The 16,478-nt window shown below is 42.0% G+C and overlaps 1 protein-coding gene across 3 annotated transcripts in view; it reads right to left on the bottom strand.

Annotated features, from left to right (window-relative positions):
• Positions 1-3,896: 3,896 nt before the first annotated feature.
• Positions 3,897-16,478, bottom strand: part of WDR70 (WD repeat domain 70) — a 224,996-nt gene continuing 212,414 nt past the window's right edge. For 2 of the 3 annotated variants that reach the window (XM_039543618.1, XM_039543619.1), the window contains exons 18-19: positions 12,505-12,551; positions 3,897-4,078 (exon numbers count right to left, since the gene is read on the bottom strand). In XM_039543618.1, the coding sequence (XP_039399552.1) occupies positions 3,921-4,078; positions 12,505-12,551 (205 nt within the window). In that variant the 3' untranslated portion in view covers positions 3,897-3,920. The remainder of the gene's footprint in view (positions 4,079-12,504; positions 12,552-16,478) is intronic. The other variant, XM_039543620.1, reaches the window with a different exon arrangement.

Below are 16,478 nucleotides of genomic sequence, written 5' to 3'. Positions count from 1 at the left end.
AGGGCTCTGTGCACTGCCCTGCCCCAAGCACCGGCTTCACACTCTCATTGGCCAGGACCCATGGCCAATGGGAGCTGCAGAGATGGTGCTTGAAGGTGAGAGCAGTGCGCAGAGCTGCCTGCTGCCCCTCCGCCTAGGAGCTGGACCTGCTGGCCACTTTCAGGGTGCAGCGCGGCATCAGGACAAGCAGGAAGCCTGCCTTAGCCCCTCCGCTGCGCCGCTGACAGGGCGCTGCCGGAGGTAACCCTCTGCCCCAGCCCTGAGCCCCCCCAAACCTGGAGCCCCCTCCTGCACCCCAAACTCTACATCCCTGGCCCCACCCCAAAGCCCACACTCCCAGATGGAGCTCTGACCTCCACTGCACCCCAACCCTCTGCCCCAGCCCAGAGCTCCCTCCCACACCAGGAACCCCTCTGCCCCAACCCCCAGCCTGGTGCCCCTTCCTGCACCCAAAATCCCTCATCCCCAGCTGCACCCCAGAGCCCTCACCCCCAGATGGAGCCCTCACCCCCCTGCACTCCAACCCCATCTCAATTTGCAGCCCCCTCCTGCAACCTGAACCCCTCATCCCCAGAGCCCACACCCCCAGATGGAGCCCTCATCCCCTCCTGCACCCCAACCCCCTGCCCCAGCCCAGACCGTCCCACACCGTGAACCCCTTTGCCCCACCCCCAAGCCTGGAGCCTCCTCCTGCACCCAAACCCCTTATCCCAGGCTCCACCCCAGAGCCCACACCCCAACCCCCTGTCTGGAGCTCCCCCACACTCTGAACCCCTCATTTCTGGTCCCACCCCAGAGCCCAGACCCCGAGTTAGATCCCTCACCCCCTCCTGCACCCCAACCCCCTGCCCTAGCCCAGTGAAAGTGAGTGAGGGTGTGGGAGAGTGAGCCACTGAAGAAGGGGGAATGTAATGAGCAGGTAGCAGGGCCTCGGGGGAAGGGGTGGGGCTTTAGAGAAGGGGTGGGGCCAGGGTATTTGGTTTGGTGCGATTAGAAAGTTGGCAACTCTACATGGGTGAAATGCTAGCTGGAGATGCAGCAGTTCTGTAAATAGTTCTCTTAATAAAGAGTCAGTTTAGTTTTAGAAACATGGAGTCATCTCATGTTATAATTCAGCATGTGCTATGTGACCTGTAAGTACATGTGATAACAGCTTTGGCAGAGATTAAAGCCAAGTAAGAGTTAGGCCCAAGATTAAATCTAAATGAAAACTGCTCATTTTAATTCTGTCAAAATTAACACAAGTGGTATCTTTTGTTTTCCATTTTGTGCCTCAGGTGAACCTTCTACAGTAAGATTATAACTGAAATAATTTAGCTCTTTTTCCTATGAAATACTCAAAGTGGTGGCTGAGAATACTTGCAATTAGACATGTTAGTTGTTTTGACTGGTCACACAAATTTTCTCCTCTAGTTGGATCACGTCTTACAATCCAGTTTCCAATGCTAACATTCATGATTACAAGATTAAAATTTGCTTTTTTCAGAATATTTTGCTGTAATGTGTTAATATTTGCTCTTTTGGTGAATGCATCTGCCAGTACATTTGTGAAAAACAAAACCAAATTGGGTGCAAATACAGAGGAAGCTAATTTGTTTAAAAATTTTTTATTAGTGTTTGCAAAAAAGGAAAAAGTTTTTGAATTATTTACTGAATAATCTGGTGCGTTACGGTCACTCAAGAAGATTGGGAAGTAAATGACTGTGGATAAAAATGACTGGAGTTCTTAAAACACAAAATGAAAAATTCTGATTGTACTACTGGAGGGTACATTTACATTTTAATAAAATAATTAAAAATCTTAATATCAAGCAACTTCTGAAAAAATAAACATAATCTTAATTTATTAAGGTATTATATGGGCTACTAACCTGATGAAATAACGTAAAAGGAGATTTTGCTTTAATTATTCCTTATTCCTGCATGATCAGAGAACATCAGTAGCAGCATTTTTTTTTATCATGTCTTTCCTTTCTAGCTCTCTGCATTCTAGTAATCCATGCTGGCGCAGTGAAGAACTTCCAGTGTTTTTAAAAGCAACAGGTTGCCATGAGTTCAAAGTTATAAAATCAGGAGGACTAGCTGAATCCTAGATCATCTATTAATAGGAATGACAATCATATTAATAAAATGTTTTAATTTATATTTCATTAACTTGTAAAGATTGATATTATTCACTGATGTGGACACTGTGGCGAGCACTTTGATAGATCCTGTTAATTAAGAGTGAGGTTTGCTTTGAGTTCATCCCTCCACTCTCTGCTACTCTCACCAGCTCCCTTCTTTCTCTTTCTTCCCCTCCTTTCCATATCTATACTTTTTGGGCAAGCAGTCACTATTGAACTAGCAGCTTAGTGCCTTTGATACTGACATTATTTCATGGCAGCAGAAAATATGGCAAACCATTAATTTGTTATTTTAAATAAGTTATGCTTCCCTTTTTTGGTACAAATGGCAAGTGGTGGTTTATCCTCACTAATGCCATAGTATAACCATATCAGTATCAAAGGGTTAAGTTGTGGCAGCAGCAGTGGAGATTTTCTGATGTTAGCATCTCAGGCCAATATTCAGGAAACCCTCTGGGAACTGGCATACTGGCCCCAAAGGTGCAGGTGATGGGAAAGGGAAAGACAAGACATGGAAGGAAAACAGCAAAGAGCAGAGGGGGAAAAACATATTTAAATTAGGCTCTTATTCAGCAAAACACTCAAGCAAGTGTCTAAACGCCATTGATTTCAATAAGACATAACTATGTTCTTAAAATTAAACGTGCTTAATTTATTTGCTGAATCTTGACCTCAGTCAGGTAAATGAAAGTCCCTCTTACCCCCATTCCTGTCATCACTTACAGAGCTCAATCCTACAAGGTGCTGAATACCCTCCACTCCCAATGATATCACTGGGGATGGAGGGTGCTTAGTGCATTTCAGTGTCATCACTGCGGTATCTGGGTGCCCAGCAAATATTATCATAACTAAAATATACAAGCCCACAAGTGATCTGGCTTCCTCTTTATTTGCCTTAAGGAGGTTGGTTTGTTTTTGTTTTTTTAAATCTCTTGCTCCTTCACTTAGTAATATTTACCATAGCAACTTGGTGGTAAATACCACCGTTTTATAAAGGTCATATCACACTTTAGAAATTAACTTTGTTGGCCAATATATGCACAGTTCAGCTATACACCTCAGCAAGCCCAAGTCTATCTGTATATTGACTAACAAACATGCATTATCAAGTGTTATTACTTACAAATATACAACAATAGAGTTAGGAGGCCTGAACAAAATCTATTTAACTTTGAATAATCCATACAAAATTAGAAAAAGAAAAGTAACAAGTGTACAATGTTTTAATTCAGACAAATATACAGAATTGTACATTCTTATTCCATATGGCTTATAAAATAAAATCTGTACCAGTAATGTGAGATACTGTAAAATTCAAAAGAACATATTTCAGATTAGCCATAAATACTAGAAAATATTTGATGTTTTACAAAACTAGCACACCAGCTAAACAAACCTGATGCCGAAGAATTATCCTAAATTGATATTCCTAAAAAATGTGAAACCATGACTTTTTTACACAGCTTGATAGATGTTATTGGAATAAATAAAAGAAGCCTGAAAAACTCCAGTTTTTATGTTCTTACTTAAAATCCTCAGATGGAATATTACAGTAAAATGCTGCTTTCTCATTAATCATTGAAGATGTATTCTGGTTTAAAATTACAAACAAATACTTTTTTTATAAATCAAAAGTTAAGAAAATGACATAAGATTTTTGCATAATATAATTAACTCCTTATTACAAAAGGCAGATCAACAATTCTAGTCCACTGTAATGCAACAATCATCTTCGGTCGGCTTGTTGCAAACTGCAATGCATTAAAAGAATTTGTTTGTAAAGAATTCAACCTTTTATTGCATAGTGAAAAAAACTCTCCACTTTGTTTTGAATCCACAGTCACCCTTCCCCAAATCAAGTTCTTCATATTTTACGTTTTTTCCACTCTGGCTTATTGTCTGTTTCATCTTCCTCTGATTCCACTTCTGCAAAAACTGCTTTTGGTTGAGTCCTAGAAAATATTAAGAAGCAGAATAATGATTAAACTACAGCTCTTCTATGCAGAAGTGAACACGTTCTTCTGTTATTTCCAAAAGAGAAAAAAATGTTATGGGCTTAATTATTTCATTTTAATCATGAAATAAAAATATTCACTAAATTTCTAGCAAATCGGATAACTTTGCTGTTGTAAGGCAAAAAATGAATGAACAAGCAGACTAATGAATAAATATACATATCTTGCAAGTACTGTTTGCTCTTCAGCAGGCACTGTTGTATGTGTTTTCAGTTAATAAAATTAAGATATCAGAAGGGAATAAAGGGAGTTTAATATAAGGCTACAAAAACTGAGCTATATATTTTCATATTTCATGGTATTTTTTAAAATAAATCTGTCATACACTAGTCTGACAGCTGACATCAAATGAAAATAAGAATAGCACAGTTTCTGACTAAGTCAACACATGAAAAAACAGCTCCTCTCCACAGAGACCATCCAGCACTACTGTAGCATAATAAAATTAACAATACTCATATGAGAACATACTGTATCCTACAAGTAATCTTGAGCCTTTCTATCCGGACATTATTTGCTTGTAATTTAAACAACATACTTAAAAACTTTACAAAATATTCACTGACTACTTTTTAAACTAGAACAGTATCAAATAGTTTTTCACCAAACTCTGTGTACGTTCAATTCCACTGTTTGGCACTTTAATTTCAGTTTAGTCTACTGTTACCAATCTAATGTTTAAGAATAACCACAAAACCTTCAAGCACTACTAGTGAAACCACTGAATTTCTAAAATTGGCTAAAACAGAGATTCATACTTCCATACTTCGAAGTGTAAAGTACAAAATGCAGTCAACAGTGTTTTTGGCTTATTAGCATATTAACTAATGTTTTTACAGCACTTTTAGGATGTAAAGAGCAATATATAGCACTTATATAGCAATTATTACAACTGTTACTTGGCAGATTCTGCAAAGTGCATAAACCTTAACAAAATTGTGCTTAACTTAAAATAATAGGCATAATTAAAGTTGCCACTGACTTCAATGGGAGCAAGAGCTAATGTGTATAATATTAATAGGCTGGATTCTCCAGTCTGCTAAGTATGTGGCACAACATGGATTTAAAGAAGCAAGAGCTAATCAGTAAAGAATTCCCTTTTGCAGGAGCTCTCTCCTCAGTGTAGCTGCCTTCTACACCCGCCACTCCCCACCCCCAACATAGGGCTGAGGAGTGTTAGGGGTGTTTCAGTTGGTACGGGCATGTCAGAGTGGACCATCCTCCACTGTGTAAGGTCCCTGAGTAATTTTGAGATTTAGTACATGTGTAGTAGCCTCCCACACACTACAAGTTCAAATAGGAATACCTCAAAGCGCATTATGGAACTTTTAGTGAGTGGTAGCAGGGTCCACTCTGCGACTTACTGCACGGCAGGGCAGAGCACTGTACATTCACACCCTGGCATGTTGCGAACGAAAGTCTCCGCATAGACAAGGGCAAACTCACTTTCCCTCCATCTCTGCATTTAAGCAGAGCTTGGGATCAGTCCCAATGAGACAGCATAAGGCATGAAGATAATACACTTCATAGTGTGCAAAATTAATTCTATATCAAGTTAAACACTTCGAAAAAGTGAAAATAGTCAGCCATTTTAAATAATCTGAAGAAAGTTCCATAAATTCAACTTATTCAATAGGAAAAAAAAAAAAAAAAAAAAGCAGCAGCAGCAATACTTTAGCCAACATGGTCACCAGAGACGAAGGCTTCACTGGCTGAAACACATGATTTTGTTGGCCGTTGAAAAAATGCAATTTATGGAATCTCCTTTGTTTTTCCTTCTCTCTCCAAATCTTGTTGACGGAAGTTTATTAACCAACTTTAAGAATCTATCTATCTGCCTATCTAGGCTTTTGTACAGAAAGGTATCCAAGTGTCATGTGGTCACAAGTTAGGTCAACATCAGGTTGTTTGTCAGTGCAACACAACTGACCTGTGATAACTTATTTCTGATATAAAAATCTGTGAAAATAAAAATTTGAGTTGGAGTCATCAAGAACATAACAAGAATGGCCATACTGTCTCAGACCAAAGGTCCATCTAGCCCAGTATCCTGTCTCTGACAGTGGCCAGTGCCAGATGCTTCTGGCAGTTGGAAGTTTAGGACAGCCCAAGCATGGCGTTGCATCACTGACCATCTTGGCTAATAGTCATTGATGGACCTATTCTCCACGAACTTATCTATTTCTTTTTTAAACTCAGCTATACATTTGGCCTCACAACAGCCTCTGGCAATGAGTTCTTCACACAATGTATAGTCAACCTGTGGAAGTATTTCCTTATGATTGTTTCAACTCTGCTGCCTATTAATTTAATCAGGTAACCCCTAATTTTATGTGAAGGGGTAAATGTCACTTCCCTATTCACTTTCTCCACACCATTCGTGATTTTATAGACCTCTATCATATCTCCCCTTAGCTGTCTCTTTTCTAAGCTGAATGGTCTTTTTTAATTTCTCCTCATATGGAAGCCATTCCATACCCCTAATCATTTTCATTGCACTTCTCTGCAGCTTTTCCAATTCCAAAATATCTTTTTTTGAGATGAGGCCAGCGGAACGGCATGCAGTATTAAAGGTGTGGGTGGTGCATGGATTTGTGTAGCAACGCTATGATATTTTCTTTTATCATCTATCCTTTTCCTAATGATTCCTAACATTCTGTTAGCCTTTTGACTGTTACTGCACAATGAGCAGATGGTTTTCAGAGGACTATCCACAATCTCTTTCTTGCATGGTAACAGCTAATTTAAACCCCAAGGAAGAATAATTTAATTCACAGTATGGTAAAAATCCTGTGTATTTAGGGGAACAGAATAGCGTGATTTAAAATACCACTGTAAAATGATATATGAAATATTGATATGTTTGCTGAAACTTGTAAGATATTCCGAGTCTACTAAAACAAAAAACTGCAGCACAACCTAGTAGTAACATCTAGGGAAAATGTGAAGAGGAAATCAAGTCTGTTTGCTGTCGCATTTTTACAATTAGCATGAAATGACTTACTGGACTTGGTTCAACTGGCATATAAACCTTCCCACCTCCACAGAATATATAACTGTGAATTGGGACACCTAGGATGATTCATTCATCTGACTGTTGTAAAGACATGAGCAAAGGAAAAATTCAGTTTTTGTTAAGCCATTATTAGCAGAAATCATTTAACTTAAACAAAAAATCATACCACTAGCTAGAAGTTGCCAGTGGTAGTAGGAGTTTGCTGCATGACTAACAGCTAGAAAAAAGTATTAGAACAGGCTTATTACTTTAACATGTTTTCATTTCCAAGGGCTCCATGGTATATGAAAAGCTATGACACTCTTTCTTCCTTCAGCCCTCTCATCAATTTTCATTTACTGAGTGACTGTCATAAAATCAAGCATCACCAGTTACCAAAGAAGTGCCACAATGGTCCTGAAATGCACACCTAGGCCACGTAAAGATTATACAAAAAAGAGTTTAAAACACAACAGGGAAAATATAGTTGTGTGTGTTACCATAATGCTCATGTAAAAGCTCCACATATCTCTCTCTAGCAGAGATGGCTGGAGGATGACAATTTCATTTCACAACTTCAAAGGAAAGACTACCCTGGACCTCAGAAACCTTCCTGTTCAGAAAAAAACCCATTACTAACCTTTTTGTAACTGTTGTTCTTCAAGATGTGTTGCTCATGTTCATTTCATACTAAGTATGTGTACTCTATGTGCACAGTTGCCAGATATTTTTTCCCTTAATGGTATACATAGGGCCGGCTAATGCGCTGGTATCGGGGACGCCGCTGGCCCTGCACCCTCTCAGTTCCTTCTTGCCAGAAATTCCAACGGAAGGATAGGAGGGCAGGTCATGGAATGGACATGAGCAGCATATCTTGAAGAACAACAGTTATGAAAGGTTAGTAACCGTTTTTTCTTCTTTGAGTGCTTGCTCATGTTGATTCCATGCTAGGTGACTCACAAGCAGTATCCCAGGAGGTGGGCTTGGAGTTTACGGATGTGCTGATTGCAACACTGCTCTCCCAAAATTGGCAATCTCATGACCTGTTGGGTGATGGCCACGAAGGTGTGAATTGATGACCGAGTCATGTCTTTGCTGATGTCCTGGATTGGTATGTGCATAAGGACTGCTGCTGCTGAAGTCTGGGCTCTTGTAGAATGAGCTGTCATGATGGCCGGAGGCAGAACCTTTGCCTGCTTGTAGCAAGCCCAGATGCAGATGATTATCCAGGATGAGGTTCTCTGGAATGACACTGGCAGACCTTTTATACTATCCGCCACTGCTACAAAAAACCTTGTCGACCTGCAGAAGGTCTTAGTTCTTTCATTGTAGAAGGCCAGGTCCTGTCTAAGGTATGCAGCCGATGTTCCTCCTCGGTTCTGTGAGGCTTTGGAATGAAGACGGGCAGAAAAATGTCCTGGTTGTTATGGAACTGTGACATCACCTTTTGTAGGAATGCCAGGCGGGGCACAGCTGGACCCTGTCCTTGAAGAATGCTGTATAAGGGCGTTCTGAAGTTAAGGATCTGATTTTGGAAACCCACCTGGCTGAAGTAATTGCCATAGGAAGGCAACCTCTTATGAGAGGAGCAGTTTATTAACAGGCCCACTTGACAGGTGGTCTGTACTATGCCAGTTCTGTGCTGAACCTGAGCCTGAAAACAGCCTTTGAACTGCCATACACTTTGTAAAAAGCCTTGGGGCTGCTGACAGACTGAAGGGGAGCACGGTGAACTGGTAGTGGCGTCGGCCCACCACAAACTGGAGGAACCACCTGTGTCCATGGAAGACAGAAATACGGAAATATGCATCCTTTAAGTCAAGAGTGGCGTACCAGTCTCCCGAATCCAGGAAGGAAATGATAGAGGCCAGGGAGACCATGCGGAACCTCAACTTCTTGAGATATTTATTGAGGCGATGCAGGTCCAGGCATGGCTTCAGGACCGCTTTGGCCTTCAGGATTAGAAAATATTGGGAGTAAAACCCCTTCCCTCTCAAATCTCAAGGAACTTCCTCTACAGCCCCTGCAGGTAGGAGGACTTCTACCTGTCATATGAGAAGTTGCTTATGAGAGGGGTCCGTGAAGAGGGACAGGGCTAGGGGGTGGGAGGAAGGGGCGGATGAAAACTGCAACTGCCCAACTGACACAGTACTGAGCACCCAAAGGTCTGATGTTACGTGGGACCATGCAGAATAGAAGGGAAACCAGCGGTCCAAAAACAAAAGAGGGGATGGATCCTGTCTCAAGTCTGGTATGCTGTCCTCAGATATACACTCAAAAGGCCTGCCTAGACCCACTGGGGTATCTACTTGAAACCGACTGGGAGGTGGGGGCAGAAGGCATGAGCTTTTCTCTCATAGGAGTCCTGTCTTGGGGCCCCCAAAACCTCGGAAGCGTATTGAGGCCTAAAATGCTTCCTGGAGGCTGGGGTGCATACAGGCCCAGAGAGAACAACGTGGCCCTTGCATCCTTGAAGCCGTACAGCTTGGTGTCCATCTGTCCTGGACCAACTGCTGCACCTCCTGGGAGAGGCCCAACTATTGGAGCACGAACAGAGCCACATGGTGACCACACACACCATCGTTCTGGCTGCCAATTCGGCCACGTCCAGAGCTGCCTGGAGGCCAAGAACTGCTGCCTCGACTCCTGGAGTAGGGAGTCTCTGAACTTGGCCATAAACTCCCACAGATTAAAGTTATACCTCCCCACAAAGCCTGCTGGTTCGAGATACAGAGTTGGATGCTGCCTGTGGAATAACCTTTCCTCCCAAACAAATGCAGTCTCTTGGCCTCCTTATTTTTTGGAGTGCCAACACATAGTACATTTTCTCTACCCTTTTAGAAAAAGAGGGCAGAGAGGAAGGGGTCTTCCAAATGGCCCTAACTGGTCCCAACACCGCCTCATTGACTCGGAGGACCACTCTGGAGGAAGCCACTGCTGCCAAGATATTCATTAGGCTGTAGGTGAACTCCTTCAGCTTCTCCGCTTCCAGCACCAAATTTATGGTACCCGCTTCAGGAGGAAGTACCAACCCCTCCCATAGCATTAGCTTCCTCATCATCATCCCTGGATGAGGGGGTAGCAGGTCCTTTGAACTCGCTCCCACCGGATGATTTCAGGACTCATCAGGAGCTCCTGAAGCAGGCACCATGAAGTGGAGGAGCTGAAGGAGTCCTTCTGTCCCCGGTAGCCTTGGCAGGTACAGCCCCTTGGGGAGTGAGTGGAACTGGCAGGGACATCAAGTCCTTCGCAGCCTGGAAGGCCCCCGGAGTTGAGGGGGCCCACAGGTGTGAGACACAACAACCGCTTCTGGGAGTCGGAGGTGGGTCCTGAATTGGGCTCGGGACCTTCAGCAGAGTGACTGGAGCGAGGGTCTCATCATGTCTGCTGCTCCCCTTTGTCCCTCTTTGGTGCCGGAGAGCGCCCTCTCTCCATGCGCTGTTTCTTGTCTCTCTTCCTTGGCACCTGGGATTAATGGTGTGGTGAGGACCACAGTGCTAGTGGCGTACTTCACACCAAGGCTGAAGTACTCAGCACTGATTCGGAGCAGGATGGCTCCAAGGACAGTCTGAGGGCTGTCTCCATCAGCAGAGCCTTCAAACGAATGTCTGTATCTTTTTCAATCCTTGGCCTGAAGCCCCTGCAGATTTTACACTTCTTCACTTGAGCTTCCCCAAGACACTTTAGACAGGCTGAATACGGGTTGCTCACAGGCATAGATTTGCCATAGGTGGAGCATGGCTTGAATCCCGGAGACTGGGGCATACCCAGTCCGTGGGATGACATCCCGCTAAGATCGGGATAACACTCTAAACACTAACTTGGTAACTAAATTGACTAATTACAACTACATATAATGGAATTACGCTCAAACTACTAGGTTAGGAAAGCCTTGCAAAGGCAAGAAGCCATTCCAACCACCATCATGGGTAGTAAGAAGGAACTGAGAGGGTGTGGGGCCGGTGGCACCCCTTATACCAGCACATATGCATGGGGCTCCAGGGGGCGCTAGGGCTGGCTCTATGGATACCACTAAGGGAAAAAAATCTCTGGCAACCGTGCACGCACACCTAGCATAGAACTGACATGAGCAAGCACTCAAAGAATAGATACATCTCTGCAAAATGTTTTGGCTTTGACAAAACAGCATATTTTGATAAGAAATTGTTTGGTTGAAAATGATCTGACCAGGTCTGCTCTCTAGGTTAAAAGCATCTGCCCACAATTTTATTACACTTTAGGTTACAATGCACCAGTGTTTTCTTAGAGAAAAGGACTGCATGTGCTCCAATCGATATTACAACTCCTTCATCTAAGCCACCTCCCTTTGTGAAGGGAACACGGACACAGACAGGAATTATATGATTTGGCCAAGTGGATGCAACGTTATTTAACTTTAAGATACCTCCTAAAAACACCTACCCTGGCAGTAACAAAAAAGGGGAGTTACAGTTCTTTTTCTCTTTTGTCCTAAACCCCTCTGGCCCAAAATGCACTTGTGCTACCCCAGTTGGTGCCTACATGCTGGAGGAAAGGAAACTGATGTTTTTTGAAGGAGTAGGTATCTGCTTTTATTTAGCATATGGTATCACTGCCATCTGATCATAAAGCTCTAATTGTGTCCCCAATTCTAAAGCCCATTTTATTTTAATGACTGTTTCTTTTAACACTGCTAAATATAAAATGTTGACCATAAAAGTCTTAGATTAACAGGAAGATACTTCCTGCTTAGGCCCCTATCCTGTACCACTCAGGTCAGTGTAAAACACCCATTCACTTCAAATGTGGATGATTGGACCCACAACTACAACATTTAGTGGTTCCTTCTGGTGGTACGTTTGAAAGACAGGAGGACACCTGAAATAATTAAAGCATCTCTGTAAAGCTGTGTTAAAGCAAACAGTTCACAAAGAAAGTTGAAAATCTTAACAACTGTTGCCTCAAGTTCCTTTCCTCCAACTCTTTCTTTGAACCCTTCAATCTGTCCTCAACCCGCCTTCACTCTACTGAAACTGGTCCCACCAAGGTCTCTAACAATTTATTCCCTGCCAAATCTCAAGGTCTTTGCTCCATCTTCATCCATTGTGACCTGTGTCACAGTTTCAGGGTTACTGCACCTGTATTCCCCCTCCGTGATCCTTTTAGAACACCCACTTAAAGGTTAAGAAAGATAAGACACTTATGCAAATAACATCTACAGTTACAATATCTAGCATATAATATGTAACTACCCATGTTTCAGGACACGAGCCCACCACCAACTGCCTAGAGTTAGGAACAAACTTCCTCTATTGGCCTGTTATTACACAGTTGACTTTGTGGACACCTTAGTTTGAAACGGGCCACTGCCGGAGACAGGATAGCATACCAGATGGACTGTTCTGGTCTTGTTCCAATATGACAACTCCTATGATCCTATAAAGGAAAGTGAAACTGTCTAGTAAGTCTTATTTTCATTGCCAAATTGATTTTAATTAACTTTAAAAAAAATGAAACAACCAGTCCTAACAAATCAATTTTTGTCAGTTTTTCAAAAAAATGGTTCTGTCAGAATGTAAGTAAAGAACTTGAAAAAATGTTTTTACTTCACTTTTTCCTTAAATAATTCATTAGCATAGCTAATATAAGCAATATAGTTAAATAATATAGACCAACAATTTTCCTATGAAAACATTCTTATTTTTTAAAAAATAGGTCAATCTTTTATTACAGCAACATAATTTTATTTAATCTTCACTGCTAGTTTTGAGACTTTCAAAAATAAATGTGGACTATAAGTTATGTAATAGGTATGTTTCATAAAGTATTTCAAAGCTAGTAAATGAGGAAAAAAGTCTAATTTAAAATATTCTCCCACACCTGATTTATTTAAGTATGGCTTTTTTAAATTGTACTTTCAAATAAAAATGAAAAAAGTCTACCAAATACAGCAGATCAAGCCAGAACTATTGTGTTTTTATCCAGAGGCTTTTACATAAAGAGTAACTAAATTAACATGAAGATTTCTTTTCCTCTTTCCAGAAGACATCTTGCTGTTCTTGCAGAGAAGTTTAAAATGTCAAGAGGATCAGCCCCGATAAGCCTTATAAAAAGGACTTCCGCTGCTTCTGACTGTAGAAGACGGAGGTTAAAGCACAATCATTTTCCTCTAGTACTTAAAACCAGAGTGTATCATCCCAAATGTTTTCACTGCAATTTGAAGTTCATAGATCAAATTCTTTTAAATTATTGTTACTCATCGGATAGGATTCATTCATTAAAGAATAAAGCTGGCTTCAGGCAAATGGTATGACTGTGAGGAGACATCACTTATATTATTTGTGACTAAGAATGTGAGAGTAAACCACAACTTTCTTGGCTCTGTGCCCACTGTTTATTATAAAGGAAAACCTCAAAGTGCAGTGTTAATTATATCCATGACTTGATAATCTGACATACTTGTTAACCCTACCACTATGAATCAGGACCAGATGAGTTCGAAGCCAGTCATCGCAATTACAGAATTATGAACATTAAAGAAAGGGATCAGCAAAAAAACTTGGACCTAGTTGTCTCCTCTGTTTAAAATTCTTTAAAAAACCAGGAATGGGGGGGGGAGATTAAATATGTAGCGAGGGATTTTTTAGCTTATGAAAAGAATTTTCTATTTTTCTCATTAAGTGAATAATCACCCATGGGGAAATGTCTGGTCAAATAACAGACTGGTAAATGGATTAAATTGGTAAATGGATTAAATTGGTAAATTACCGAATGACTGGAGGATAGCTAATGTGATGCCAATTTTTTTAAAGGGCCCCAGAGGTGATCCTGGCAATTACAGGCCAGTAAGTCTGACTTCAGTACTGGACAAACTGGTTGAAACTATAGTAAAGAACAAAATTGTCAGACACATAGATGAACATAATTTATTGGGCAACAGTCAACATGGTTTCTATAAAGGGAAATCATGCCTCACCAATCGATTAGAATTCTTGGGGGTGGGAGGGGTGTCAACAAGTATGTGGACAAGGGGGATCCAGTGGATACAGTATACTTAGATTTTCAGGAAGCCTTTAACAAGGTCTCTCACCAAAGGCTCTTAAGCAAAGTAAGCTATTATGGGATAAGAAGGAAGGTCCTCTCATAGATTGGTAACTGGTTAAAAGATAGGAAACAAAGGGTAACTGGTTAAAAGATAGGAAACAAAGGGTACGAATAAATGGTCAGTTTTCAGAATGGAGAGAGGTAAATAGTGGTGTTCCCCAGGGGTCTGTACTGGGACCAATCCTATTCAACATATTCATAAATCATCTGGAAAAAAGGAGTAAGCAGTGAGGTGGCAAAATTTGTAGATGATACAATACTACTCAAGTTAAGCCGCAGGCAGACTGCGAAGAGCTACAAAAGGATCTCTCAAAACTGGGTGACTGGACAACAAAATGGCAAATGAAATTCACTGTTGATAAATGCAAAGTAATGCACATCGAGGGGTTCTAAATTAGCTGTTACCAAGAGTCATTTTGGATAGTTCTCTGAAAACTTCCACTCAATGTGCAGCAGCAGTCAAAAAAGCAAACAGAATGTTGGGAATCATTAAAAAAGGGATAGATAAGAAGACAGAAAATCTCTCATTGCCTCTATATTAATCCATGGTACGCCCACATCTTGAATACTGCGTGCAAATGTGGTCACCCCATCTCAAAGCAGATATATTGGAATTGGAAAAGGTTCAGAAAAGGGCAACAAACATTATTAGGAGTATGGAATGGCTGCTATCTGAGGAGAGATTAATAAGACTAGGACTTTTCAGCTTGGAAGAGATGACTAAGGGGGAGTATGACAGAGGCCTATAAAATCATGACTGGTGTGGAGAAAGTAAATAAGGAAGTGTTATTTACTCCTTCTCATAACACAAGAACTAGGGGTCACCAAACAAAATTAATAGGCAGCAGGTTTAAAACAAACAAAAGGAAGTATTTCTTCACACAATGCACAGTCAGTCTGTGAAACTCTTTGCCAGAGGATGTTGTGAAGGCCAAGACTATAACAGGGTTCAAAAAAGAACTAGATAAGTTCATGGAGGATAGGTCCATCAATGGCTATTAGCCCGGATGGGTAAGGATGTTGTCCCTAGTCTCTGTTTGCCAGAAGCTGGGAATGGGCAACAGGGGATGGATCACTTGATGATTTCCTGTTCTGTTCATTCCCTCTGAGGCACCTGGCATTGGCCACTATCAGAAGACAGGATACTGGGCTAGATGGATCTTTGGTCTGACCCAGCATAGGCACTTCTATGGTCTTATGATACTATACATTGCCCATACTAAGGCCTGGTCTACACTACGCGTTTAAACCGGTTTTAGGAGCGTTAAACCGATTTAACGCCACACCCGTCCACACTAAGAGGCCCTTTATATCAATATAAAGGGCTCTTTAAACCGGTTTCTGTACTCCTCCCCAACGAGAGGAGTAGCGCTAATATCGGTATTACCATATCGGATTAGGGTTAGTGTGGCCGCAAATTGACGGTATTGGCCTCCGGGCGGTATCCCACAGTGCACCACTGACCGCTCTGGACAGCAATCAGAACTCGGATGCAGTGGCCAGGTAGACAGGAAAAGCCCCGCGAACTTTTGAATATCATTTTCTGCTTGCCCAGCATGGAGCTCTGATCTGCACGGGTGGCGATGCAGTCCCAAATCCAGAAAGAGCTCCAGCATGGACCGTACGGATGTGATTGCTGTATGGGCAGACAAATCTGTTCTATCAGAGCTCCGTTACAGATGACGAAATTCCAAATCATTTAAAAAAAATCTCCAGACAGAGGGCACAGCAGGGACTCAGCACGCTGCTGCGTGATAAGCGTAACGGAAAGCCAAAGAATCAAATGGACGCTCATGGAGGGATGGAGGGAGGGGGGACTGAGGACTCAAGCTATCCCACAGTTCCTGCAGTCTCCGAAAAGCATTTGCATTCTTGGCTGAGCTCCCAATGCCTGTAGGGTCAAACACATTGTCCGCGGTGGTTCAGGGCATAGCTCGTCAATTTACCCCACCCCCCACCCCCAGAAGGAAAAGGGAAAAAGATAGTCTCTTGACTCTTTTAAATGTCACCCTATGTCTACTGAATGCTGCTGGTAGACGTGATGCTGCGGCACTGAACTGTAGCATCCTCGCCCCCCCTCCTTGGTGGCTGATGGTACAATATGGCTGATATCTGTCGTCATCATCAGCCTTGTGGCAGATGGTATAGTGCAGAAGGACTGGTATCTGTCCTCATCATCAGCCCATGAGTGCTACTACTTCCTAGTAGATGGTACAGAACGGCTGGTAACCGTCTTCATCATAGCAACAGGGGGCTGAG

Source organism: Mauremys reevesii, linkage group 6, assembly GCF_016161935.1.
Source record: "Mauremys reevesii isolate NIE-2019 linkage group 6, ASM1616193v1, whole genome shotgun sequence".
In the NCBI taxonomy this organism is placed as follows: domain Eukaryota; kingdom Metazoa; phylum Chordata; order Testudines; family Geoemydidae; genus Mauremys; species Mauremys reevesii.
The sequence above is the reverse complement of the archived record's forward strand: the minus strand, read 5'-3'. Positions and strand labels throughout refer to the sequence as shown.